Source organism: Megalobrama amblycephala, linkage group LG15, assembly GCF_018812025.1.
Source record: "Megalobrama amblycephala isolate DHTTF-2021 linkage group LG15, ASM1881202v1, whole genome shotgun sequence".
Taxonomy (NCBI): domain Eukaryota; kingdom Metazoa; phylum Chordata; class Actinopteri; order Cypriniformes; family Xenocyprididae; genus Megalobrama; species Megalobrama amblycephala.
Window position 1 is genome coordinate 27,710,989 of NC_063058.1, and position 27,134 is coordinate 27,738,122.

Genomic DNA, 27,134 nt, shown 5'->3' on the forward strand with positions numbered 1-27,134 from the left:
TGTTATTTTTGTTTTGTTTTTCTGCACAAAAAGCATTCTCATCGCTTCATAATATTAAGGTTGAACCACTGCAGTCACGTGTTTTAACGACGTCTTTAGTACCTTTCTGGGCCTTTAAAAGTGTAATGTCGTTGCTGCCTATGTGTGGTTCAGAAACCTCTCAGATTTCATCAAAAACATCTTATTTTGTGTAATACGGGTTTGGAAAGACATGATGGTGAGTATTTAATGACAGAAATGTAATTTTTGGATGAACTAACGCTTTAAGATCAACCTCCTGACACCAAAATCACCTTGCCCAAGTTGATCAGCAATAGTATAGTAACTGAAGATGTCTATTAAAAGATAAAATATGTTATTTCAAACTGTGGGAGCAGTGTTTTGTGATGTGACATGCGGTAATATAAAAAGTAACTAGAATTTTTTTTTTTTTTTTTGACTCAAAAGTCTGAACTCTACGGCGCTTCTGCACTTAATTAATATTCATGATCAAACCGCGGCGCTTTGGCGTTTAATTAATATTCATGAGTCAAACCTCCGCCTCAATTTAAATAGCGCGACGCGTCTTCAAACAGCTCAGAGTTTAACGGTCTTCTGACTGATGCTCTTTCAACGACTAACAGAAATCATCCCCTCTCTTCACCAAACATTCGGTCGAGTTAGAAACTCTCAGAAACACTGATTTACTCATTAAATGAGTCGGTCTGATAAGATTTAAAACTTATTTAAAAGCTGTAGGTAACTTTTGAAGTCTTATCATCTTGTCATTTCGGCGTGAAAATGGTGAAGTGCGGACTTTTGTCTCAGAGAAATGAGCCAGGTATGAATTAACCTGTTTACTTTTACTGTTACCTGTTTTCTAACTTAAAACCTTTGTAATAGTTTGTCGGGAGGGCTTTATCTCAGTAATACTATAATACAGGTAGATTTTAACAGAAAGGATGTTCGAAGAAGAGTGTTTTCATAAATGTTATATGGGGCAAATTGTCACACGTCCCGTTCTCCTTTTTTTCTTAAACTCAGAAATTTGAATTGTATAGACGTTCTAGTTTTTATGACAATGTGAGTCTTCTGCTGTATTTGTGATGTTGTTGTTGTTGGTTTGTGTGACTCAGTGCCTCTGAAGAGCATCTCAGTGGAGGTTCGGGTTCAGGATCATGTAGCCACAGTCTCCTCCACTCTGCAGTATGTGAATGAGGAAGAGCGCCCCCTGGAAGCCTTGTTCGTCTTCCCTCTGCCTGCTGATGCTGCTGTCTGCCACTTCAGTGCCAAGATCGGAGAGCAGGAGATTGTGGCAGAGGTGCAAGAAAGAGAAACCGTGAGTCCAAATACAAAACCTGCAGGACACTGATTTGCATATTCATAACACATCACCATGTAATATAATTGTATCTTGCAGGCGAGGGATCGTTATGATGACGCTGTGAGTTCGGGTCAGCAGGCGTTTCTGTTGGAAGAGAGCGAAGAGAGTCCTGATGTGTTCAGACTGAGTGTCGGGTGTCTGTCGCCGGGTCAGAACGCTGCCGTCACCATCATCTACGTCACCGAGCTCGCTGTGCAGGCCGACCACTCGCTGCGCTTCTGTCTGCCGGCTGTACTCAACCCCCGATACACACCAGCAGGTACTACAGCAGCTGCTGACACACACTTTATTAGTGGAGAGAAGCTGATTCTAACACACTCTGTGTGTGTGTGTGTGTGTGTGTGTGTGTGTGTGTGTGTGTGTGTCAGGTTCAGTTGCTGGTATAGTCTCAGAGATTTCATCAGGATGTGGATCTGTTCCCTACACGCTGACTCTCAGTGTCCATGTGAGCTCTCCAAAGCCCATCTCCAAACTAGAGTCCAGCTGCACTCTGGATCCTCTAGTGTTCCTCCTCTCTGATCACACTCAGGCGACGGTACTGTGTGTCTTCATTAGGGTGGTCCTCAAGATAACGCCAAAACTAAAAAAAAACCTTTCTTTTGGTGCTTTTTGATCAAATGTTTCACCTTTGCAAGAAAATTATTGGCACCAAATATTTGGCAAAACCGACTTTATTAACCACTGCCACATGTGGGTTGAATATTGTGTTGTTCAAATATAGACGCTCCGTGCACATGAACCGTGACTGTTCATGAGTGCTGCAAATATTAAACCAAAAAAATAGTCAAAGCTGTTTAACATAAAGGGTTGGAGGCACCTGGGCATTAACAGTTTCAAGTTCCAAGTGGTCAAGAGGTCTCGACGCTAGCAATCCATAATATCCAAAATGAGAACAGTGGAATAGTGCAACAGTGAAAGCAACAAGTTATGACCATCCATCTTCGTAGTGTTAATCCTGCTCATTTGCTGGGTCTGCTTCATACACACACATTTGATTTGGCCCAAGTTTTACATCACATTTAATTTCACATTAGCATGGTATGGCATGAAACAGAGGTCCATAAGTGGAGTCAAAAAATGCAAAAGCGCTTTAGAAAAGCTTAACTCTATATTTGAGGACCACCCTAGTCTTCATGTGTTTATCTGGATGTGTGAGCACAGCAGTTTTATGCATGTGTTTTTATGTGTGTAGGTGAATCTGAGTCCTGGTCACATGTTCGATAAGGAATTTGAGCTGTTTGTGTACTATCAGGATACCCATCAGCCCTCTGCTATAGTGGAGGCAGGAGTGAACACTGCCCCATCAGGTATGACCTGGACTGAACAGTGTCCAACCATTGGTCTTAGATCCAGAAGTATTTTTTCCACTCATTTCTCATAGGCATTTAAAAAAGAATCCATCCAGCTCCAGTGAATCACATAACATTTGACTTAATGCAAAAAGTACACTGCTCAAAAAAATTAAAGGAACACTTTGAAAACACATCAGATCTCAATGGGGAAAAATATAATGCTGCATATCTATACTAATATGGACTGGGTAATGTGGTAAATAGGAAAGGATGCCACATCGTTTGATGGAAATGAAAATCATCAACTTACAGACTGAATTCAAAGACACCCCAAAAATCAAAGTGAAAAAATGATGCAGCAGGCTAGTCCATTTTGTTGAAATCTCATTGCAGCAACTCAAAATGGTACTCAGTAGTTTGTATGGCTCCAACTTGGTTGTATAGATCAGAGAAAATTGTAGCACTCTTATTTGAAAAAAATTCCTTTCCTTCAGATGCGTTGAACCAAAAAAGATATACAAACCCGATTCCAAAAAAGTTGGGACACTGTACAAATTTTGAATAAAAAAGGAATGCAATAATTTACAAATCTCATAAACTTATATTTTATTCACAATAGAATATAAATAACATATCAAATGTTGAAAGTGAGAAAAGAGAGCTACACATTCCAAAAAAGTTGGGACAGGTAGCAATAAGAGGCTGGAAAAGTTCAATGTATATATAAGGAACAGCTGGAGGACCAATTTGCAACTTATTAGGTCAATTGGCAACATGATTGGGTATAAAAAGAGCCTCTCAGAGTGGCGTTGTCTCTCAGAGGTCAAGATGGGCAGAGGATCACCAATTCCCCCAATGCTGCGGCGAAAAATAATGGAGCAATATCAGAAAGGAGTTTCTCAGAGAAAAATTGCAAAGATTTTGAAGTTATCATCATCTACAGTGCATAATATCATCCAAAGATTCAGAGAATCTGGAACAATCTCTGTGCGTAAGGGTCAAGGCCGGAAAACCGTACTGGATGCCCGTGATCTTCGGGCCCTTAGACGGCACTGCATCACATACAGGAATGCTACTGTAATGGAAATCACAACATGGGCTCAGGAATACTTCAGAAAACATTGTTGGTAGGGCTGTGACGGTAGGCATGACAACCGCACCACCGCAGTGGTGAAGTTGCCACCGCGGTGGCGGAGTGTCACCGGCGGTAGTGTGACATCATATATAATATATATTTATATATCTCAGAGATTGCGTTAACCGAACATTTTCCGTCATTGATGGAATTTTTTTAGCAGTGACGAAAAAAATCTGCAGCCCGTCCGTCATTTTGACAGATTATGTAGCTTGTATGTAAACTTGTTGTAATTCCCACTCCTGTCCAGTTGGTGGTGAGTGCGCTCCAGTGTGGCAGCAGAGCGCGAGTTCAGTCTCCAGAATAAAATGAAAAAGATGCGCTTGATTACACACAGATGAGCAAGTAAATTGTATAATAATGAAGTTACTTATGCTTACTTACATAACTAAGTTTTGTTATTTTTCTTACTGACTATAAGTTTATGGTCAGCGAATGGCTTTTCTGAGGTATATTGTTACGTGACATTGTTTGCAACACTGATTGAACTGATGTGATACAGATTTCGGTAAGCTACTGTATCTTTCAACATATTTTTTATTTTCATTCATGTTTATTTCGTTCTGTACAGTGGTAAAGAGGAAAGGATGATCACATTCACTCACAATCCGTGAAAGTGTTCAAGATGAAAACTAAAAGTGACGCAGCTAGTCTTTGATCAACTTTCTTTTGTAGTATAAATAAATGCATAGCCTATGCTTATTTGCATATCCTGTAAGTTCGTGAATAAAAATGAAAACGTGGATGAAATCAGAAGCTATTAAATGTCTTATTAAAATATAAAAATTAAAATGACGGGTAATTATTGATTATGATAGATTTTTTTTACGATCCTGCCCATCAAAATGACGGCGAAACGCAAGTCTAACGCAACCTCTAATATATATATAAGTATATATATATATATATATATATATATATATATATATATATATATATATATATATAATGAATGTATGTATGTATGTATGTAAAATCAAAATCCCCCCACCCCCCTTCAGACCCCACCACCGCAACACCAGTGGTTGTTGGTGATTTACCACAGCGGTATAGTAAAAATTTGCCACCGTCACAGCCCTAACTGTCGGTGAACAAAATCCACCGTGCCATTCGCCGTTGCCAGCTAAAACTCTATAGGTCAAAAAAGAAGCCATTTCTAAACATGATCCAGAAGCGCAGGCGTTTTCTCTGGGCTAAGGCTCATTTAAAATGGATTGTGGCAAAGTGGAAAACTGTTCTGTGGTCAGACGAATCAAAATTTGAATTTCTTTTTGGAAAACTGGGACGCCATGTCATCCGGACTAAAGAGGACAAGGACAACCCAAGTTGTTATCAGCGCTCAGTTCAGAAGCCTGCATCTCTGATGGTATGGGGTTGCATGAGTGCGTGTGGCATGGGCAGATCACACATCTGGAAAGGCACCATCAATGCTGAAAGGTATATCCAAGTTCTAGAACAACATATGCTCCCATCCAGACGTCGTCTCTTTCAGGGAAGACCTTGCATTTTCCAACATGACAATGCCAGACCACATACTGCATCAATTACAACATCATGGCTGCGTAGAAGAAGAATCCGGGTACTGAAATGGCCAGCCAGCAGTCCAGATCTTTCACCCATAGAAAACATTTGTCGCATCATAAAGAGGAAGATGCGACAAAGACGACCTAAGACAGTTGACCAACTAGAAGCCTGTATTAGACAAGAATGGGACAACATTCCTTTTCCTAAACTTGAGCAACTTGTCTCCTCAGTCCCCAGACGTTTGCAGACTGTTATAAAAAGAAGAGGGGATGCCACACAGTGGTAAACATGGCCTTGTCCCAACTTTTTTGAGATGTGTTGATGCCATAAAATTTAAAATCAACTTATTTTTCCCTTAAAATGATACATTTTCTCAGTTTAAACATTTGATATGTCATCTATGTTGTATTCTAAATAAAATATTGAAATTTGAAACTTTCACATCATTGCATTCTGTTTTTATTCACAATTTGTACAGTGTCCCAACTTTTTTGGAATCGGGTTTTTACTTGAGCAAAACAGAAAAAATGTCTGACAGCTCACTGAATCCAAAAAGACTGAAGAGGTCTAGAAAATACAAAATTGGTGTCCTGGGGTATTTCCCTTTCAGATCTGGACCAATACATCTCTGAGCTCCTGAACAGTCTCAGGTGCAAACTGGTGGCGTCGGATGGACGGAAACATAATGTCCCAGAGGTGTTCTATTGGATTCAGGTAAGGTGAGCATGGAGGCCATTCAATGGTATCTATTCCTTCATCCTCCAGGAACTGCTTGCATACTGTCGCCACATGAGGCCGGGTATTGTCATGCACCAGGAGGAACCCAGGACCCACTGCACCAGCATAGGGTCTGAAAATGGGTCCAAGGATTTCATCCCAATACCTAATGGCAGTCAGTGTGCCATTGTCTAGCCTGTAGAGGTCTGTGTGTCCGTCCATGGATATGCCTCTCCAGACCATCACTGACCCACCACCAAACCGGTCATGCTGAACGATATTACAGGCAGCATAACGTTCTCCACAGCTTCTCCAGACCCTTTCATGTCTGTCACATGTGCTCAGGGTGAACCTGCTCTCATCTGTGAAAAGCACGGGGTGCCAGTGGCGGATCTGCCAATTCTGGTGTTCAATGGCAAATGCCAATTGAGCTCCATGGTGCTGGGCAGTGAGCAAAGGGCCCACTAGAGGATGTCGGGCCCTCAGGCCACCCTCATGAAGTCTGTTTCTGATTGTTTGGTCAGAGACATTCACACCAGTGGCCTGCTGGAGGTCATTTTGTAGGGCTCTGGCAGTGCTCATCCTTTTCCTCCTTGCACAAAGGAGCAGATACCGGTCCTGCTGATGGGTTAAGGACCTTCTACAGGCCTGTCCAGCTCTCCTAGAGTAACTGCCTGTCTCCTGAAATCTCCTCCATGCTCTTGAGACTGCAGCTGAAACTGATTAACAACCCCCTCTGCTACTTAACCGACCAGATCAATATCCCAAGACTTTTACTGATTTGATGCTATTCTCTGATTAAAAATTGTTCCTTTAATTTTTTGAGCAGTGTATTTCGAAATGGGAAAAGTTAAATAGACTGTGTACTTAAATGTCATTTATGACACAATGAGCTGTTCATGAAGCATTGTGAATAATGTAATCAAATAATCAATGACAGTACAATATAAAAATATTGATTTATGTTATGGATGATAAGTATAAAAATGCTGTACATTGAGGATGTGTGTTCCATTTTTTGTTCTTGTTGAATGCAGTTCATGACCCCTTTTTTAATGAAGTGGAAATAAGTACTTGAAATATCTTTGTTAGAAACATACACCGATAAGGATTATGACCACTGGCAGGTGAAGTGAATAACACTGATCATCTCTTCATCACGGCACCTGTTAGTGGTGGGATATATTAGGCAGCAAGTGAACATTTTGTCCTCAAAGTTGATGTATTATAAGCAGGAAAAATATGCAAGCGTAAGGATTTGAGCGAGTTTGACAAGGGCCAAATGTGATGCTAGACGACTGGGTCCAAAACTGCAGCTCTTGTGGGGTGTTCGTGGTCTGCAGTGGTCAGTATCTATCAAAAGTGCTCCAAGGAAGGAACAGTGGTGAACCGGCGACAAGGTCATGGGCGGCCAAGGGTCAGTAATGCCCATGAGGAGCGAAGGCTGGCGTGTGTGGTCCAATCCAACAGGCGAGCTACTGTAGCTTATATTGCTAAAGAAGTTAATGCTGGTTCTGATAGAAAGGTGTCAGAATACACAGTGCATCAGTTTGTTGCGTATGGAGCTGTATAGCCGCAGACCTGTCAGGGTGACCATGCTGACCCCTGTCTACCACCGAAAGAGCCAACAGTGGACACGTGAGCATCAGAACTGGACCACGGAGAAATGGAAGAAGGTGGCCTGGTCTGATGAATCGCATTTTCCTTTACATCACATGGATGGCCGGGTGCGTGTGGCCTCTTTCAGCAGGATAATGCTTCTGACACAAAGCAAAAATGGTTCAGGAGTGGTTTGAGGAGCACAACAACGAGTTTGAGGTGTTAAATTGGCCTCCAAATTCCCCAGATCTCAGTCCAATCGAACATCTGTGGGATGTGCTGCACAAACAAGTCCAATCCATGGAGGCTCCACCTCACAACTTACAGGACTTAAAGGATCTGCTGCTAACATCTTGGTGTCAGATACTACAGGACACCTTCAGAGGTCTAGAGGAGTCCATGCCACGATGGGTCAGGGCTGTTTTGGCAGCAAAAGGGGGACCAACATAATATTAGGAAGGTTGTCTGATCGGTGTAGCTGATCGGTGTAGCGATACGTGATAATCGGTGTATACTATTGCTTAAGAATCTCAGAGCTCATGGTTGGTCTGTTTTGAATGGTTTTAATGTCATCGCTTTTACTTCATGCCCTTCTATAAGGACAGACAGTGTTATGAAATGTTTTACATGTTAAAGTAAATTCACTGTATTTATTATAACTTACACTCATTGCAACCCCTGTACATCATTTCACTCTGTTTCAGGCTCTCTGATGAGGGACCCAGTGGTCATGATAAGTTTGTTCCCAGAGTTTCCAGAGGATGTGATGTCATCACTGACAACTCAAGGCGAGTTTATTTTTGTGGTTGACAGGTCAGGCAGTATGTACTGCATGATGCATCGTGGTAAAGGAGCACAGATGCGCATTGAAAGCGCAAAGGTAATATTTAAAATGTGCCTTTGGGTCAGTTGACACGTATTCTGATGAGACACACTTGAATAGCTGTCCATGTCTCTCTATAGGACACTCTGCTGTTACTGTTGAAGAGTCTGCCCATGGGATGCTACTTCAATATCTATGGATTTGGCTCTAATTTTGAGTCCTTTTACCCGTTAGTAACTAGATCTTCATTCAGAGATATTCAGTTTTGAAATGTGTGAGAGGAAAGATAGCATTGTGGTTTTTATTGCAGTCAGAGTGTCGAGTACAATCAGAAAACAATGGATCAGGCTCTGAAGAAAGTGAAGAAAATGCAATCAGACTTGGGCTGCACCAAGATTTTAGAGCTTCTAAAACACATCTACAGTCAGCCCTGTTACCCAGACCACCCCAGACAGGTACAACAACACCTCAACATGCATCTACTGTACTTGTTGCCTTCAGTATCAGGTGGGTTCGCTGACTGATTTGTAAAAAATATATCATACTGTTGTATCAGACCTGGGTAGGTACCCAGGTCTATCAAAGATAATTGATAATTAGTATAAGGTTTGGGTTAGCGGTATTGTTCTGTTCTGGGCAAGTTCAGCGATTAAATCTGAGAGGCACATTCGGGGATAAATGGAGCATTGAAATATTAGCCAGATTCTACGAAGATGCTTTGCCATCTAATTAGTTATTAATTTCAGAGAACAAAATGTAGCAGTGAAAATGGCCAACACCTCTGACTGATGTGAGCAGAGGATCTTTTGACAGAGCTAACGGTAGTATAAACAAGACTTAAGACTCAGATGTTTTTCCCTCTTCAGCTGTTCATCTTCACTGATGGAGAGGTGGAGAACACTAAAGAGGTGCTGGACCTGGTGAAACATCATGCTCACTCTCACAGGTAAAGGTCTGCTGGGTTTGATCTTCCCATCATTCATATCTTCATCACTTACACTAACAGAGTTTATTGTGTGTTCAGGTGTTTCTCATTCGGGATTGGTGAGGGTGCAAGTACCGCCCTCATCACAGGAATGGCCAGGGAGGGATCTGGTCACGCTCAGTTCATCACAGGCACCGACCGCATGCAGCCTAAAGTAAAGCTCTCCACTGGATTTCACAGGCACAAATGTTTCCTAGTCACATGTCTCAATGGTTTCTCTTTCTCTTCAAACTATATCAGGTGATGCAGTCCCTCAGGTTTGCGCTGCAGCCCGCTGTGGTTAATATCTCTGTGGATTGGACCCTTCCAGATGGCATTACTGTTGACACACTGTCTCCACACTTCAATGTGCTCTTCCAGGGTCAAAGGTCACTCATTTATGCCCAACTTAAAGGAGAGGTGAGATGATGTAGCATGTGTTTCTTTAATGCCATTGAACCTATTATGCTCAAAGTGAGATAATCTCTCCAAAAGAAAACATCTGCCTGAAATACCTCATTTGTAGTCCTATCATTATTTCTGTGATTTCAGCAAGTGATACATTTGCATAATACGTGCTTATTGTGAAACGTCCTGCTGAAGTCTTTGCAAAGGTGATTTGGGTAAATTACCGCCCTTCGCCTTGATTGGACCCGGTCTCAAACTGGTACGGCAAAACAAACGACATAATTGCAATATGTTTAAAGATACTAATGAAGCCTCGGAAGCTGAAATCAGCCAGTTATAGTAAAAGGGCGTTACATTTATGACACATGCTCTAAGCGGTAGACCAATCACAACAGACTGGGCTAGATGACCAATCAGGTGGGTTTTAAAGCAACAGGAAGTAAAACAGAGAGTGAAACAGGTGCTTTAAATCATTCATAGGGTCATGAAACCCTAAACTAAATTTTCTGAGATTTTAACAGAGGTATGTGTGTTGAACATCATTGAATACAATGTTAGCATCTGTCAGATTTAATTGTAGAGGGAAAGTGGTTTGAGATTTTTTTTTCTGCTATTTCCGTCTTTCGGGTTTAAAATCTACACCGTGTCCACGTCACAGGCTGAACACTTCGATGATGTGTCAGTGTCTCATAATTATTAATGAGACTGAATTTTCTTATTCTATGAGAAGACACCGTCTCTTAATTATTCAGGACACCATGTGATTCTTTCAAATGACAGACATGTAAAATTGTTAGATCGCGCAGTAGATGACAGAAGCGTTCATTGGTCTTGTTTTTGTGATGTTAAAGTTCGGGTGTGTTGCATGCCATTCCGCGCGATGCTGCCAGGGCAAGACTGCCTGCGGGCGGTTGGTTGGCCATCAACTATCGACACATCGAAACTGTTTGTGTTTAGAACTAGAAAAAGGTGGACTTCGGCCTTATTCATCCTCTGACAGGCGCTTCGAACAGTGAGATCGGATACAATAAGCTAGAGATGCATTAATGGGTCTAAAACAAGTGTTTGTTTTTGCTTCGCACAAGTTCTCTAAAAATATCTGTGTCTTTGACACAAACGTGATTCATCCACACCGTGAGTGTAACCAGTCTTTATACGGCTCTTTAACCGATCAAACGGCTTATAAAACGCTGCAAAATAAGTCTCAAAAGTTATCAGAGATGTTACATTGTGTTCGTATTCAGTGCAGAGAACAAAATGTGAATGGCTGAATTACCAATTATAATTAAATTATAGCAAATACCTTGTGTATATTGTGTTGCATGTAATAGTAATTTTTGGCGTGCATTTGTTGGAAGCTTTTTTTATGCTTTTAATGAGAGCGAAATAAAACTGTCTGAATCAGAAGCCGTTGCTGTGTTGTCAGTCTCCCCTCATCCCCCTCCTCTCTGCAGCTTAACCTTCTGTAGCATTTTTCAAAACTGTGGTGAGAACTGACTGCTGCTGAAACAGGGGCTTTCCTGACCCTTTAAATCTATTATAGACCACCTAAACAAAATGATGAACCTGTAAATGAGCATAATAAGGGCTCTTTAAAGGGATAGTTCACCCATCATTTAATCATTTACTCACCCTCATGTCATTCCAAACTTGTATGACTTTCTTCTATGGAACACTTTTAAATTTAAAACCATAACTCGATCAGGTTTTGTTTTTGTTCAACTGAATAAGTGACAAGATTTGACTCAAAAAAGGATTTCAAACTTTGTGTTTTGTGGGGTGGGTTGTCATATGACGTGTTTGACTGAACTATTACTTTTAACTGTTCCTTTTAAAAACAATAATTGTTCAAGTTGCATATGAAAAATGTAAAGAAGTGAACCTGAGTATTTTGTTTGCCTTGGGTTTTGCTATTTCTTGTTGTTAGGCTAAGGAATTTGACATTGTAGGTAATTTATCTTTTTAAATTCCTTATTCCATTGTCTTTTCACTCTTTTATAGAGTTCAGGAGGCTCTGAGGGAACAGTGACAGTCAAATACAGTCTTAAAGATCAACCAGTAACAAACCAGCTCCACTTCTGCCTCAAACCAACTGAGGAAACAGGGTAACACACACAAACATGCATAGAAACACACTGAACTGTAGTGACATGAGCCTTTTTTAAAGTCCCAAGAACTGATAAAAATGTATGCCTTGAGTTGTATGCAATGCAAGTTGCTTTGGATAAATGTGTCTGCCTATCTGCTTATCTTATGCATACATTTAAATGTAAAGTAAAGTAACAATACATCTCAGTAAACAGTTTTAACAGTTTTCATCCATGTTGCTCAGGTTGGCCGTCCACCGGCTGGCGGCTTGGACCCTGATCCGTTCTCTGGAGCAGGAGGAGAGGTCAGGTGATGCAGATGTTGAGAGCGTCAGGAGCAGGATAGTGGAGCTCAGTGTTCAGGCAGGAGTGAGCAGTGTTCATACAGCCTTCATTGCCATTAACAAAGACAGCAGACAGACTGTGAAAGGACCCCTGCTGCAGAGAAGAGTGCCCACACAAGGTTAGTGCAAGAATTGTGTTTGTGTATTTTATAGGAGTGTGTGTGTGTGTGTGCTGGATATTTGTGTCATATAACATTTTACATTTGATGTATTCATTTAATCAAAATCAAATGTTGTTTTAGGGTCACACTGGCAGATTTCACAGGGATGTAGTTTTCAGACCCAAGGATAGTGTTCATATTGTGTGTGTGAATCACTTTTACTGTTACTTGACTATTTACTACAATACATTTGATGTGTTCATCCCATTGAGATCTGAAATCAAGGATGCCAGTATTTGGCGGTGACTTTTGCATGGCAAGCAGAATCACTCACTCATTAAGAAATGAAGTTGTTTTTTATGGTTTTCTTCGGGAGGTTCATTTGGTAAGGTAAATAATATAGATTCTTCTTTATAGATTATTATTATTATTCTTCTTTATAGACAACCTTTTCAGCCAATGGCTTTGATGTCACCATGTACTGTAAATGCACCTCAATGTATGTTTTATGGCATATTACAGAATTGGTACATTTAAATGTTCATGTGCAAGCCTCACCAAACCACACTTACCAAAATTTCAGAATGAGTAAGGAGCCATTCACACAGGAAGTGCTTTTTTTGTGTTCAAAGGCCACTAGACAGACTGTAATGGAACAGAAAGTAGGGGTCTTGAGACGTATTTTAAATGAATTAAACACATACAGCATAAAACAGGGCTGTCCAAAGTCCGGCCTGCAGGATAATTGTGGCTCAGGGATGACTAAACGGCTATTAAAGGAATATCAAAGGAATTGTCTATTAAAGGAATAGTTCACCTAAAAATGAAAATTATCTCATAATTTGCTCACCTCCAAGCCATCCTAGGAGTATATGACTTTATTCTTTAGCCGAACACAGTCGGGGTTATATTGGCTTTTCCCAGCTTTGTAATGGCATTGAATAGTGCCCAAGTTTTTTGAAGCTTCAAAAAGCACATCTATCCATCATAAAAGTAATCCATATGACTCAAGTGGGTTAATAAATGCCTTTTGAAGCAAAATGATGGGTTTTTGTGAGAAAAATATCTGGATTCCGGAAACAGCCGTAACGAGAGAGTTGAGTTATACATCATATACACCTAGGATGGCTTGAGCGTGAGTAAATTACGGGATAATCACCCATTTTGGGATGAATTATTCCTTTAAAATATATTATATGTGGCCGCCATACATAATTTACAAATCATGCAGTTTCTTTGGAAAATCATGTGTTTGCTTTACTAAATGAATTTCTAATGAATTTCGGTTTACTACATTTGAGGTGCTGACTTCATTAAGATTTTTTTCTGTTTTAAGGAGGATGTGTTAACCCTTAAATGCATGACTGTTTCGCCAATCATTCTTACATATTCGGGTCTTTATCGACCCGGATCTATATCTAACACTGATGGATCTCTACCTGTCGCGATAATATAAAACTCCTCTGATATTAGAGTAACAATTACAGAAGAATAAAATAAAGGATATTTTGTTACCTTTTGGAGCTTGAAAGGGCTCCGTTTGAGCAGATGTTTTATGCCATCATCACTGTCATCGGCAGAGCTCATTTCCCAGTAAATTCAGCAAATAATAGGCTAGTTTTATGCTTGAGGTCACGAATATGAGCCCATTCGCGATCTCAAACGTATTCTCAAAACTATATAATTTTCAACATCTTCAAAATCAATATTTCCATCACTAACAGCTTCACCAGATCCATCCAGTGTCAGTTACAGTCATATTTGATTGCGTTCAGTACTTGCTCTGCAGTAAATCGCTGAGCCATTTCATGTTTCTCTTATTATTTCGTTTTCTGTCTGAATGAGTTGTCACTTCAGCATTGTGTATCAGACATTGCCACCTTGTGGAATAAAGGTGAATTGCACTTATTCCGTCATCTAAGATTCAATTATTGTTGTGAAGAAAAAATATACATACACTCATACACACCTTGGGTCGTTTGTGACCCTATACAATTTTTACAAAAAATGAATACAAAAATAGGCATTCTTTTATAATTTTATTATTTTTTTCTTGTTATATTCTTTATAATGAATTGATTGAGGAATACCAAGTAGGGTTGATGTCTAACTTTAAAAAATGAATGAGGAGGAGGGTAGTGAATGATGTTCCCATGTGAATGTATGTGTGGTGTTTCTTAAACATCCTGCTAACACATCCACTGCAGTAATGTCCAATGGAAAAAACATTCCAAAGCTTTTCTTGTTTGTTAGTTCTTTTGAATGTGTCCGTTTTGATCAGCCGAATCTGTTCTGACTTTTGTTTTTTTTCTCTCTGCAGCGACACAATATGCTCAGCCACTGCCTTTTATAAGCTTTGGTGCACCGCTGTTGGTATGCAGTTCGATGCCAATGCAGGGTAAATTTACCTCAATGTAATATTACTTTTGTTAAAGAGTGAAGTATGAAATGTTTGAAGCAATGATTGTTTTTTAATGCATCAATTTAGATTAATTACAAAAATAATGATGAGTAGAGGAACATGCTTCTCCTAAGATAAATTTAGTCTTTTTTCAGTCTCTTGTGGGGTTTTTTGTGTGTTTAGGTGTTGTGATCTGTTTAAGTGGGTTTGTATTTGTTTTTATATTCTGTATACAGGTGCTGGTCATATAATTAGAATATCATCAAAAAGTTGATTTATTTCACTAATTCCATTCAAAAAGTGAAACTTGTATATTATATTCATTCATTACACACAGACTGGTATATTTCAAATGTTTCTTTTAATTTTGATGATTATAACTGACAACTAATGAAAGTCCCAAATTCAGTATCTCAGAAAATTAGAATATTGTGAAAAGGTTCAATATTGAAGACACCTGGTGCCACACTCTAATCAGCTAATTAACTCAAAACACCTGCAAAGGCCTTTAAATGGCCTCTCAGTCTAGTTCTGTAGGCTACACAATCATGGGAAAGACTGCTGACTTGACAGTTGTCCAAAAGATGACCATTGACACCTTGCACAAGGAGTGCAAGACACAAAAGGTCATTGCAAAAGAGGCTGGCTGTTCACAGAGCTCTGTGTCCAAGCACATTAATAGAGAGGCGAAGGGAAGGAAAAGATGCGGTAGAAAAAAGTGTACAAGCAATAGGGATAACTGCACCCTGGAGAGGATTGTGAAACAAAACCCATTCAAAAATGTGGGGGAGATTCACAAAGAGTGGACTGCAGCTGGAGTCAGTGCTTCAAGAACCACTACGCACAGACGTATGAAAGACATGGGTTTCAGCTGTCGCATTCCTTGTGTCAAGCCACTCTTGAACAACAGACAGCGTCAGAAGCGGCTAAAGACAAAAAGGACTGGACTGCTGCTGAGTGGTCCAAAGTTATGTTCTCTGATGAAAGTAAATTTTGCATTTCCTTTGGAAATCAGGGTCCCAGAGTCTGGAGGAAGAGAGGAAAGGCACACAATCCACATTGCTTGAGGTCCAGTGTAAAGTTTCCACAATCAGTGATGGTTTGGGGTGCTTTCTGAGTTTTCTCTGTGTTTTCTGAGGTCCAAGGTCAACGCAGCTGTATATCAGGAAGTTTTAGAGCACTTCATGCTTCCTGCTGCTGACCAACTTTATGGAGATGCAGATTTCATTTTCCAACAGGACTTGGCACCTGCACACAGTGCCAAAGCTACCAGTACCTGGTTTAAGGACCATGGTATCCCTGTTCTTAATTGGCCAGCAAACTCGCCTGACCTTAACTCCCTGAGGTCTGAAAACGCGCCGGCGCGTTTTGCAGGATTTTTTTCACATTGCAGCAAAACAGACTTAAAATACTCCGTCATTTCTTGTCATAGAGACATAAGTAATATATCAATTGAAACTATAGAATGTCTTCTTTTATTTGTGTACACTCAGAGTAAAAACACAATGTTGTGCTTTTTGTAAAATAAAGAAAACTAACATGATGCGTGATCTCTCCTCTCCCTCTGAACGAAGTCCAATCTGATAGTTCTCAGAAAATTAACTGTAACTTATGAATACTAATGACAAAAAAATGACACTTATGTCTAAAGAAACGTTGAAATGTCAGGTTTTAAATCGTGCAAGTCAAATCGAAAACAAACATTCTGTGTTTATGTAATCTGTATGAAAAGAGAGGCATGTCAAAAGTCTGTGATTCAGCTCATTACCCGCTAATGCGGCCACGCCCACGGAGCCAGCGCTATTCAGAGGCAAATTCAGAGGCAATACATGCATACATCGTCTCAATCGTGTATTTATTGTCTTGAAAAGTGTTTATTTGGATGTTAAAGCCATGGTTAGTGATCTGTAGAAGACATGCCGTTAGTTCCTAGTTCCTTTTCTTCTTTATATGAATTTGTGGCCTAAAGGTGTACAGAGAGCGCCCTCCGGCTGCAAGTATGAATTGAAAACACAGTATCCAGCACTCATATTGATGACAATAAATATTACTTCTCAGTATAGAAAATTGACATAAATATATAAGAATCCATCAATATTTCTCCAAATGTGCATGCTTTTAAGCTAAAAGCCTATATGAAATGCCATAGAGGTAACATAATTGTTCAGACACTTTGCATCACAGAAATACATTATATTTTAAAGAATATAATAGAATACCATTATTTTAAATTGTAATAATATTTCACAATATTGCTGTTTATGATGAGCTGAGACATTATTACAGAGGGTTTTTTTCACAGCCTACCTGACTGAAAGGCCTCATTAATATGCAAGTCATTTCAGGTCATTATTATGTGATTCTTTTGTCTTCTCAGGTGTAAATGGCCCATTATTCATGATCATTCACGCCTCCATGCATACTGTGTTTCTTGACAAAAAGTGTCTTATAAAAACTAAATCAATATATTGTTTTATATGAAGGAGTAGGCAGCATCATTTTTACATAATTCTGAAGCAAAAACTATAGTCTACAACCTCCAATACCCAAAAGTCTTGTGAACACAGATTTAATATACTTTTTTTGGCCTTATTTCAGTGACTTAAGTTTTTTGTTTTTTCAATAACCACGCATAAACATTATTCCTTCAAAAATACAAACATGTACATACATGTTCCTCACATATTATTGTAGCCTAGTTTGTGCTGAATACAGTGTAATGACACTTTTGTCATTTATATGTTTATGAACAACTGAAAAAAGCACAAATGTCAGGGCATGCCAAAACTTCCCCAAGCCCCAAATCAGCCTCAGACTCCAGAGGGTTAACCCCATAGAAAATCTATGTGGTATTGTGAAGAGGAAGATGCGATATGCCAGACCCAACAATGCAGAAGAGCTGAAGGCCACTATCAGAGCAACCTGGGCTCTCATAACACCTGAGCAGTGCCACAGACTGATCAACTCCATGCCACGCCGCATTGCTGCAGTAATTCAGGCAAAAGGAGCCCGAACTAAGTATTGAGTGCTGTACATGCTCATACTTTTCATGTTCATACTTTTCAGTTGGCCAAGATTTCTAAAAATCCTTTCTTTGTATTGGTCTTAAGTAATGTTCTAATTTTCTGAGATACTAAATTTGGGATTTTCCTTAAGCCGAGTTCAGACTGCACGATTTTAGCCCCGATTTTGGCTCGCCGACAGGTTTTGAGAAATCGCCGACAAATGCCCGAAATCACAGGCAAATCGGTGCTCGTTCACGCGAGTGACAATCACGCAGTGTGAATGGGCAAAGACGCGATCTGAGAGAATCGCCGACGAGTCGCTGATGCCCGTGAGATATTTGGCATGCTAAATATCTGGACCTGTCGGCGATTCAAAATCCTGCAGTGTGAAAAGTGTTCTAACTGAAAACTACATCGGCGATGACCGACAGCCAATGAGAGCAAGATACAGAGCAGCGGGGAGTTCAGGGAGGAGTTATAGACCACAATATCAGCAAGCATGGCTTTGTACACATAAACATTACAGTTCTATCAAACAAAAACAAAGCACAAACATTTGCTTGACCATCCGCAACAGCAGCACATTGAAAAGTTATTTATTTACTTCCAACTCTCATTGCAGAAGACACAATCCACAGTCTCCCCAACCATTTCCTCCTCCATATTCTTCTTTTCTTTTTCTTGTTTTCGCTGCAAATCAGCGCACAGGCAATTCGTATTGCAAGCTTCTTGTGGGCTACCGTTTTTAATAATACTAATAATAACTCCGGTCTTGCACGCGTGATATCGCGTTGTTTCCTTGTCACATCTCGCGTGTGTTTGGTTGAAACATAGTTTGCGTGCCAGACAGAGTTGTCGGCGATTCTTCCTATTGTAAAGTCATGCAGTGTGAAACCTTCTATCGCCGATCCATCGTGCAGTTTGAACACAGCAGCGACTGAATGCTGGCCAAGATAGTCATGCAGTGTGAAAAGAACAGTGACCCGACTACTTTGAAAATCATGCAGTCTGAACTCGGCTTTAGTTGTCAGTTATAATCATCAAAATTAAAAGAAATAAACATTTGAAATATATCAGTCTGTGTGTAATGAATGAATATAATATACAAGTTTCACTTTTTGAATGGAATTAGTGAAATAAATCAACTTTTTGATGATATGGCAATGGTGAGGCAAAGACTCCGATGCAGAGAAGCATAAGGGCTTTATTCACTGTACCTGAATACTACTGTTAGAGCTTACTTTATTTGTAACTTTGTTATATTGTATTTAACAAAATATCTCAGTTTTTTTTTGTTCTTATTTTTACTGACCACTTGTCTTTAATGTTTGAACTTTATTAGATAGGCTAGTAGTTTTTGCTGTGGTATTCAAGTACTTAAAGGTGCAATATGTAAGATTTTTGCAACAAAATATCCAAAAACCACTTGGCCAGTGTTATATATTTTGTTCACTTGAGTACTTACAATATCCCATATGTTTCCAGCTATTTGTAAATCGTGAGAAAATTGCAATTTTAACCAAGGTTCTGGGACGTGTGAGGAGTCGCCTGTCAGTTGCGTCATACCCGCGTTACCCTCGGTTTCCGGTTTTATTTTGTAGGAACCATGGAAACACCAAAGACACTTTAATATATTAAACATTTTAATAGACAAGGGAAAAACTGTTTTGATATATTTATAGACAAGAAAACAAATTTTTATAATATTGCTCAACATGTTTAGTCTTTTTTTCAATTTACCATGCTTTAACATGCCTCAGAGAAAAACACTATTTTGTCAAATAGCTAACATAGCTTAATCACATGCAGCTTTATTTTTAGTAACAGTAATACATAATTTTCTCCATCATACAATACGTTTTAAAATTAATTGCATGCATTTATAAACAATTGTTTTTTAGGGTTTTCTTCGGGAGCTCCATTTGGTAAGATAAATAATATAGATTCTTCTTTTTCAGTCTCTCATGCTCTGATTTTGTCTGTATAGATGTGTGTGTTTCTGTGTTTGCTTGACTACATGAATTTCAGTTTACTACATTTGAGGTTTTGACCTCTTTAAGATGAAGGTGAAAAAATTTACTTTTTTCTGTTTTAAGGAGGATGTGGTAATAGTTATTTTCATTCTGTTGTGTGTGCCCATGTGAATGTATGTGTGGTGTTTTCTAAACATCCTGCTAACACATCCACTGCAGTAATGTTCAATGGAAAAAACATTCCAAAGCTTTTCTTGTTTGTTAGTTCTTTTGGATGTGTCTGTTCTGAACAGCCGAATCTGTTCTGACTTTTGTTTCTTTTCTCTCTGTAGCCACACAATATGCTCAGCCACTGCCTTTTGGAGGCTTAGGTTCGCCGTGGTTGGAACGCAGTTCGATGCCAATGCAGGGTAAATTTACCTCAATGTAATATTACTTTTGTGAAAGAGTGAAGTATGAAATGTTTGAAGCAATTATTGTTTTTTAATAAAGACAGCAGACAGACTGTGAAAGGACCCCTGCTGCAGAGAAGAGTGCCCACACAAGGTTAGTGCAAGGATTGTGTTTGTGTATTTTGTAGGAGTGTGTGTGCTGGATATTTGTGTGAAAGTGTGTGTGCTGGATATTTGTGTCATATAACATTTTACATTTGATGTATTCATTTAATCAAAATCAAATGCTGTTTTAGGGTCACACTGTCAGATTTCACAGGGATTTTGTTTTCAGCCCGGACCAAGTGCAGGGTAAATTTACCTCAATGTAATATTACTTTTGTGAAAGAGTGAAGTATGAAATGTTTGAAGCAATGATTGTTTTTTAATGCATCAATTTAGATTAATTACAAAAATAATGATGAGTAGAGGAACATGCTTCTCCTAAGATAAATTTAGTCTTTTTTCAGTCTCTTGTGGGGTTTTTTGTGTGTTTAGGTGTTGTGATCTGTGTAAGTGAGTTTGCATGTGTTTTTATATTCTGTATATATGGTCTGGTGTGGTGGAGGGATGAAGCAAAGACTCCGATGCAGAGAAGCATAAGGGCTTTATTCACTGTACCTGAATACTACTGTTAGAGCTTACTTTATTTGTAACTTTGTTATATTGTATTTAACAAAATATCTCTGTTTTTTTTTTCTTTGTTCTTATTTTTACTGACCACTTGTCTTTAATGTTTAAAAAAAACTAAGGCTAGTAGTTTTTGCTGTGGTATTCAAGTACTTAAAGGTGCAATATGTAAGATTTTTGCAACAAAATATCCAAAAACCACTTGGCCAGTGTTATATATTTTGTTCACTTGAGTACTTACAATATCCCATATGTTTCCAGCTATTTGTAAATCATGAGAAAATTGCAATTTTAACCAAGGCTCTGGGACGTGTGAGGAGTCGCCTGTCAATTGCGTCATACCCGCGTTACCCTCAGTTTCCGGTTTATTTTGTAGTTATATTGCTCAACACGTTTAGTCTTTTTTTCAATTTACCATGCTTTACCATGCCTCAGAGAAAAAGACTATTTTGTCAAGTAGTTAACATAGCATAATCAGATACAGCATTATTTTTATTAACAGTAATACATAATTTTCTCCATCATACAATACGTTTTAAAATTAATTGCATGCATTTATCAACAATTGTTTTTTAGGGTTTTCTTTGGGAGGTTCACCTGGAAAGATAAATAATATAGATTCTTCTTTTTCAATCTCTCATGCTCTGATTTTGTCTGTATAGATGTGTGTGTTTCTGTGTTTGCTTGACTACATGGATTTCAGTTTACTACATTTGAGGTTTTGACCTCATTAAGATGAATGTGAAATGTACTTTTTTTCTGTTTTAAGGAGGATGTGTTAAATAGTTATTTTCATTCTGTTGTGTGTGCCCATGTGAATGTATGTGTGGTGTTTGCTAAACATCCTGCTAACACATCCACTGCAGTAATGCTCAGCAGAAAAAACATTTCAAAGCTTTCCTTGTTTGTTAGTTCTTTTGGATGTGTCTGTTCTTGGCTGTTTCTCCAGATCTGAATCTGTTCTGACCTTTGGTTTTCTCTCTCTGTAGCCAGACGATCTGTTCAGCCACCGGCTTATATGTCACGGGCAGGTAAATGCACCTCAATGTATGTTTTATTACATATTACAAAATTGGTACATTTAAATGTTCATGTGCAAGCGTTCATGACTAAGGAGCCATTCACACAGGAAGTGCTTTTTTATGTTCAGAGACCACTAGACAGACTGTAATGGAACAGAAAGTAGGGGTCTTGAGATGCATTTTAAATGAATCAAACACATACAGCATAAAACAGGGTTGTCCAAAGTCCAACCTGCAGGACAATTATGACTCAGGGATGACTTTCAAACGGCCCACAGCTTGTCTATTAAAGGAATAGTTCACCTACAAATGAAAATTATCTCATAATTTGCTCACCCCCAAGCCATCCTAGGTGTACAGTGGGAAAAACACAGAATTGTTGACATTTTTGCAGATTTATTAAAAAAGAAAAACTGAAATATCACATGGTCCTAAGTATTCAGACCCTTTGCTCAGTATTTAGTAGAAGCACCCTTTTGATCTAATACAGCCATGAGTCTTTTTGGGAAAGATGCAACAAGTTTTTCACACCTGGATTTGGGGATCCTCTGCCATTCCTCCTTGCAGATCCTCTCCAGTTCTGTCAGGTTGGATGGTAAATGTTGGTGGACAGCCATTTTTAGGTCTCTCCAGAGATGCTCAATTGGGTTTAAGTCAGGGCTCTGGCTGGGCCATTCAAGAACAGTCACGGAGTTGTTGTGAAGCCACTCCTTCGTTATTTTAGCTGTGTGCTTAGGGTCATTGTCTTGTTGGAAGGTAAACCTTCGGCCCAGTCTGAGGTCCTGAGCACTCTGGAGAAGGTTTTCGTCCAGGATATCCCTGTACTTGGCCGCATTCATCTTTCCCTCGATTGCAACCAGTCGTCCTGTCCCTGCAGCTGAAAAACACCCCCACAGCATGATGCTGCCACCACCATGCTTCACTGTTGGGACTGTATCGGACAGGTGATGAGCAGTGCCTGGTTTTCTCCACACATACCGCTTAGAATTAAGGCCAAAATGTTCTCTATCTTGGTCTCATCAGACCAGAGAATCTTATTTCTCACCATCTTGGCAAACTCCATGTGGGCTTTCATGTGTCTTGCACTGAGGAGAGGCTTCCGTCGGGCCACTCTGCCATAAAACCCTGACTGGTGGAGGGCTGCAGTGATGGTTGACTTTCTACAACTTTCTCCCATCTCCCGACTGCATCTCTGGAGCTCAGCCACAGTGATCTTTGGGTTCTTCTTTACCTCTCTCACCAAGGCTCTTCTCCCCCGATAGCTCAGTTTGGCTGGACGGCCAGCTCTAGGAAGGGTACTGGTCGTCCCAAACGTCTTCCATTTAAGGATTATGGAGGCCACTGTGCTCTTAGGAACCTTAAGTGCAGCAGAAATGTTTTTGTAACCTTGGCCAGATCTGTGCCTTGCCACAATTCTGTCTCTGAGCTCTTCAGGCAGTTCCTTTGACCTCATGATTCTCATTTGCTCTGACATGCACTGTGAGCTGTAAGGTCTTATATAGACAGGTGTGTGGCTTTCCTAATCAAGTCCAATCAGTATAATCAAACACAGCTGGACTCAAATGAAGGTGTAGAACCATCTCAAGGATGATCAGAAGAAATGGACAGCACCTGAGTTAAATATATGAGTGTCACAGCAAAGGATCTGAATACTTAGGACCATGTGATATTTCAGTTTTTCTTTTTTAATAAATCTGCAAAAATGTCAACAATTCTGTATTTTTCTGTCAATATGGGGTGCTGTGTGTACATTGAGGAAAAAAATGAACTTAAGTGATTTTAGCAAATGGCTGCAATATAACAAAGAGTGAAAAATTTAAGGGGGTCTGAATACTTTCCGTACCCACTGTATATGACTTTATTCTTTAGCCGAACACAGTCGGAGTTATATTGGCTTTTCCCAGCTTTATATTGGCATTGAATAGTGCCTGAGTTTTTTGAAGCTTCAAAAAGCACATCTATCCATCATAACAGTAATCCATATGACTCAAGTGGGTTAATAAATGCCTTTTGAAGCAAAACGATGGGCTTTTGTGAGAAAAATATCCATATTTAAAACACTGGCTTCTGGCAACAGCCGTAAACACGTTTACGAGAGAGTTGAGTTATACATCATATACACCTAGGATGGCTTGAGCGTGAGTAAATTATGGGATAATCACCCATTTTGGGGTGAACTATTCCTTTAAAATATATTATATGTGGCCGCCACACATAATTTACAATCATGCAGTTTCTTTGGAAAATCATGTGTTTGCTTTACTAAATGAATTTCTAATGAATTTCGGTTTACTACATTTGAGGTGCCGACTTCATTAAGATTTTTTTTTTTCTGTTTTAGGAAGGATGTGGTAATAGTAATTTTCATTCTGTTGCATGTTCCCATGTGAATGTATGTGTGGTGTTTTCTAAACATCCTGCTAACACATCCACTGCAGTAATGTCCAATGGAAAAAACATTCCAAAGCTTTTCTTGTTTGTTAGTTCTTTTGGATGTGTCAGTTCTGAACAGCCGAATCGGTTCTGACTTTTGTTTCTTTTCTCTCTGTAGCCACACAATATGCTCAGCCACTGCCTTTTGGAGGCTTAGGTTCACCGGTGTTGGGACGCAGTTCGATGCCATTGCAGGGTAAATTTACCTCAATGTAATATTACTTTTGTGAAAAGAGTGAAGTATGAAATGATTGTTTTTTAATGCATCAATTTAGATTAATTACAAAAATAATGATGAGTAGAGGAACATGCTTCTCCTAAGATAAATTTAGTCTTTTTTCAGTCTCTTGTGGGGTTTTTTGTGTGTTTAGGTGTTGTGATTTGTGTAAGTGGGTTTGCATTTGTTTTTATATTCTGTATATATGGTCTGGTGTGGTGGAGGGCAAAGACTCCGATGCAGAGAAGCATAAGGGCTTTATTCACTGTACCTGAATACTACTGTTAGAGCTTACTTTATTTGTAACTTTGTTATATTGTATTTAACAAAATATCTCAGTTTTTTTTTTTCTTTGTTCTTATTTTTACTGACCACTTGTCTTTAATGTTTGAACTTTATTAGATAGGCTAGTAGTTTTTGCTGTGGTATTCAAGTACTTAAAGGTGCAATATGTAAGATTTTTGCAACAAAATATCCACAAACCACTAGGCCAGTGTTATATATTTTGTTCACTTGAGTACTTACAATATCCCAAATGTTTCCAGCTATTTGTAAATCGTGAGAAAATTGAAATTTTAACCAAGGCTCTGGGACGTGTGAGGAGTCGCCTGTCAGTTGCGTCATACCCGCGTTACCCTCAGTTTCCGGTTTATTTTGTAGGAACCATGGAAACACCAAAGACACTTTAATATATTAAACATTTTAATAGACAAGGGAACAACTGTTTAGATATATTTATAGACAAGAAAACAAATTTTTATTATATTGCTCAACACGTTTAGTCTTTTTTTCAATTTACCATGCTTTAACATGCCTCAGAGAAAAACACTATTTTGTCAAGTAGTTAACATAGCATAATCACATGCAGCTTTATTTTTATTAACAGTAATACATCATTTTCTCCATCATACAATACGTTTTAAAATTAATTGCATGCATTTATCAACAATTGTTTTTTAGGGTTTTCTTTGGGAGGTTCACCTGGGAAGATAAATAATATAGATTCTTCTTTTTCAATCTCTCATGCTCTGATTTTGTCTGTATAGATGTGTGTGTTTCTGTGTTTGCTTGACTACATGGATTTCAGTTTACTACATTTGAGGTTTTGACCTCATTAAGATGAATGTGAAATGTACTTTTTTTCTGTTTTAAGGAGGATGTGTTAAATAGTTATTTTCATTCTGTTGTGTGTGCCCATGTGAATGTATGTGTGGTGTTTGCTAAACATCCTGCTAACACATCCACTGCAGTAATGCTCAGCAGAAAAAACATTTCAAAGCTTTCCTTGTTTGTTAGTTCTTTTGGATGTGTCTGTTCTTGGCTGTTTCTCCAGATCTGAATCTGTTCTGACCTTTGGTTTTCTCTCTCTGTAGCCAGACGATCTGTTCAGCCAATGGCTTATATGTCGCCAGGTAAATGCACCTCAGTGTATGTTTTATGGCATATTACAAAATTAATACGTTTAAATGTTCATGTGAAAGCCTCACCAAACCACACTTACCAAAATTTCAGAATGAGTAAGGAGCCATTCACACAGGAAGTGCTTTTTTATGTTCAGAGACCACTAGACAGACTGTAATGGAACAGAAAGTAGGGGTCTTGAGATGCATTTTAAATTATTTAAACACATACAGCATAAAACAGGGTTGTCCAAAGTCCGACCTGCAGGACAATTATGACTCAGGGATGACTTTCAAACGGCCCACAGCTTGTCTATTAAAGGAATAGTTCACCTAAAAATGAAAATTATCTCATAATTTGCTCACCCCCCAAGCCATCCTAGGTGTACAGTGGGTACATTTTTTTTTCCTCATTAATGTACACACAGCACCCCATATTGACAGAAAAACACAGAATTGTTGACATTTTTGCAGGTTTATTAAAAAAGAAAAACTAAAATATCACATGGTCCTAAGTATTCAGACCCTTTGCTCAGTATTTAGTAGAAGCACCCTTTTGATCTAATACAGCCATGAGTCTTTTTGGGAAAGATGCAACAAGTTTTTCACACCTGGATTTGGGGATCCTCTGCCATTCCTCCTTGCAGATCCTCTCCAGTTCTGTCAGGTTGGATGGTAAACGTTGGTGGACAGCCATTTTTAGGTCTCTCCAGAGATGCTCAATTGGGTTTAAGTCAGGGCTCTGGCTGGGCCATTCAAGAACAGTCACGGAGTTGTTGTGAAGCCACTCCTTCGTTATTTTAGCTGTGTGCTTAGGGTCATTGTCTTGTTGGAAGGTAAACCTTCGGCCCAGTCTGAGGTCCTGAGCACTCTGGAGAAGGTTTTCGTCCAGGATATCCCTGTACTTGGCCGCATTCATCTTTCCCTCGATTGCAACCAGTCATCCTGTCCCTGCAGCTGAAAAACACCCCACAGCATGATGCTGCCACCACCATGCTTCACTGTTGGGACTGTATTGGACAGGTGATGAGCAGTGCCTGGTTTTCTCCACACATACCGCTTAGAATTAAGGCCAAAAAGTTCTCTATCTTGGTCTCATCAGACCAGAGAATCTTATTTCTCACCATCTTGGAGTCCTTCAGGTGTTTTTTAGCAAACTCCATGCGGGCTTTCATGTGTCTTGCACTGAGGAGAGGCTTCCGTCGGGCCACTCTGCCATAAAACCCTGACTGGTGGAGGGCTGCAGTGATGGTTGACTTTCTACA

The 27,134-nt window shown here is 39.3% G+C and overlaps 1 protein-coding gene across 6 annotated transcripts in view; it reads left to right on the top strand.

Annotated features, from left to right (window-relative positions):
- The first annotated feature begins 579 nt into the window (after positions 1-579).
- The window catches only part of LOC125246803 (von Willebrand factor A domain-containing protein 5A-like), a 31,656-nt gene continuing 5,101 nt past the window's right edge, over positions 580-27,134 (top strand). For 3 of the 6 annotated variants that reach the window (XM_048157843.1, XM_048157844.1, XM_048157846.1), the window contains exons 1-20: positions 580-820; positions 1,116-1,318; positions 1,400-1,622; positions 1,732-1,898; positions 2,556-2,670; positions 8,335-8,510; positions 8,594-8,682; positions 8,764-8,908; positions 9,320-9,399; positions 9,478-9,592; positions 9,679-9,837; positions 11,827-11,930; positions 12,158-12,375; positions 14,678-14,755; positions 19,665-19,688; positions 20,069-20,146; positions 20,229-20,282; positions 21,787-21,828; positions 24,371-24,448; positions 25,843-25,881. In XM_048157843.1, coding sequence (XP_048013800.1) covers positions 781-820; positions 1,116-1,318; positions 1,400-1,622; positions 1,732-1,898; positions 2,556-2,670; positions 8,335-8,510; positions 8,594-8,682; positions 8,764-8,908; positions 9,320-9,399; positions 9,478-9,592; positions 9,679-9,837; positions 11,827-11,930; positions 12,158-12,375; positions 14,678-14,755; positions 19,665-19,688; positions 20,069-20,146; positions 20,229-20,282; positions 21,787-21,828; positions 24,371-24,448; positions 25,843-25,881 — 2,227 coding nt within the window. In that variant the 5' untranslated portion in view covers positions 580-780. The remainder of the gene's footprint in view (positions 821-1,115; positions 1,319-1,399; positions 1,623-1,731; positions 1,899-2,555; positions 2,671-8,334; positions 8,511-8,593; positions 8,683-8,763; positions 8,909-9,319; positions 9,400-9,477; positions 9,593-9,678; positions 9,838-11,826; positions 11,931-12,157; positions 12,376-14,677; positions 14,756-19,664; positions 19,689-20,068; positions 20,147-20,228; positions 20,283-21,786; positions 21,829-24,370; positions 24,449-25,842; positions 25,882-27,134) is intronic. The other 3 variants (XM_048157848.1, XM_048157849.1, XM_048157847.1) reach the window with 2 other exon arrangements.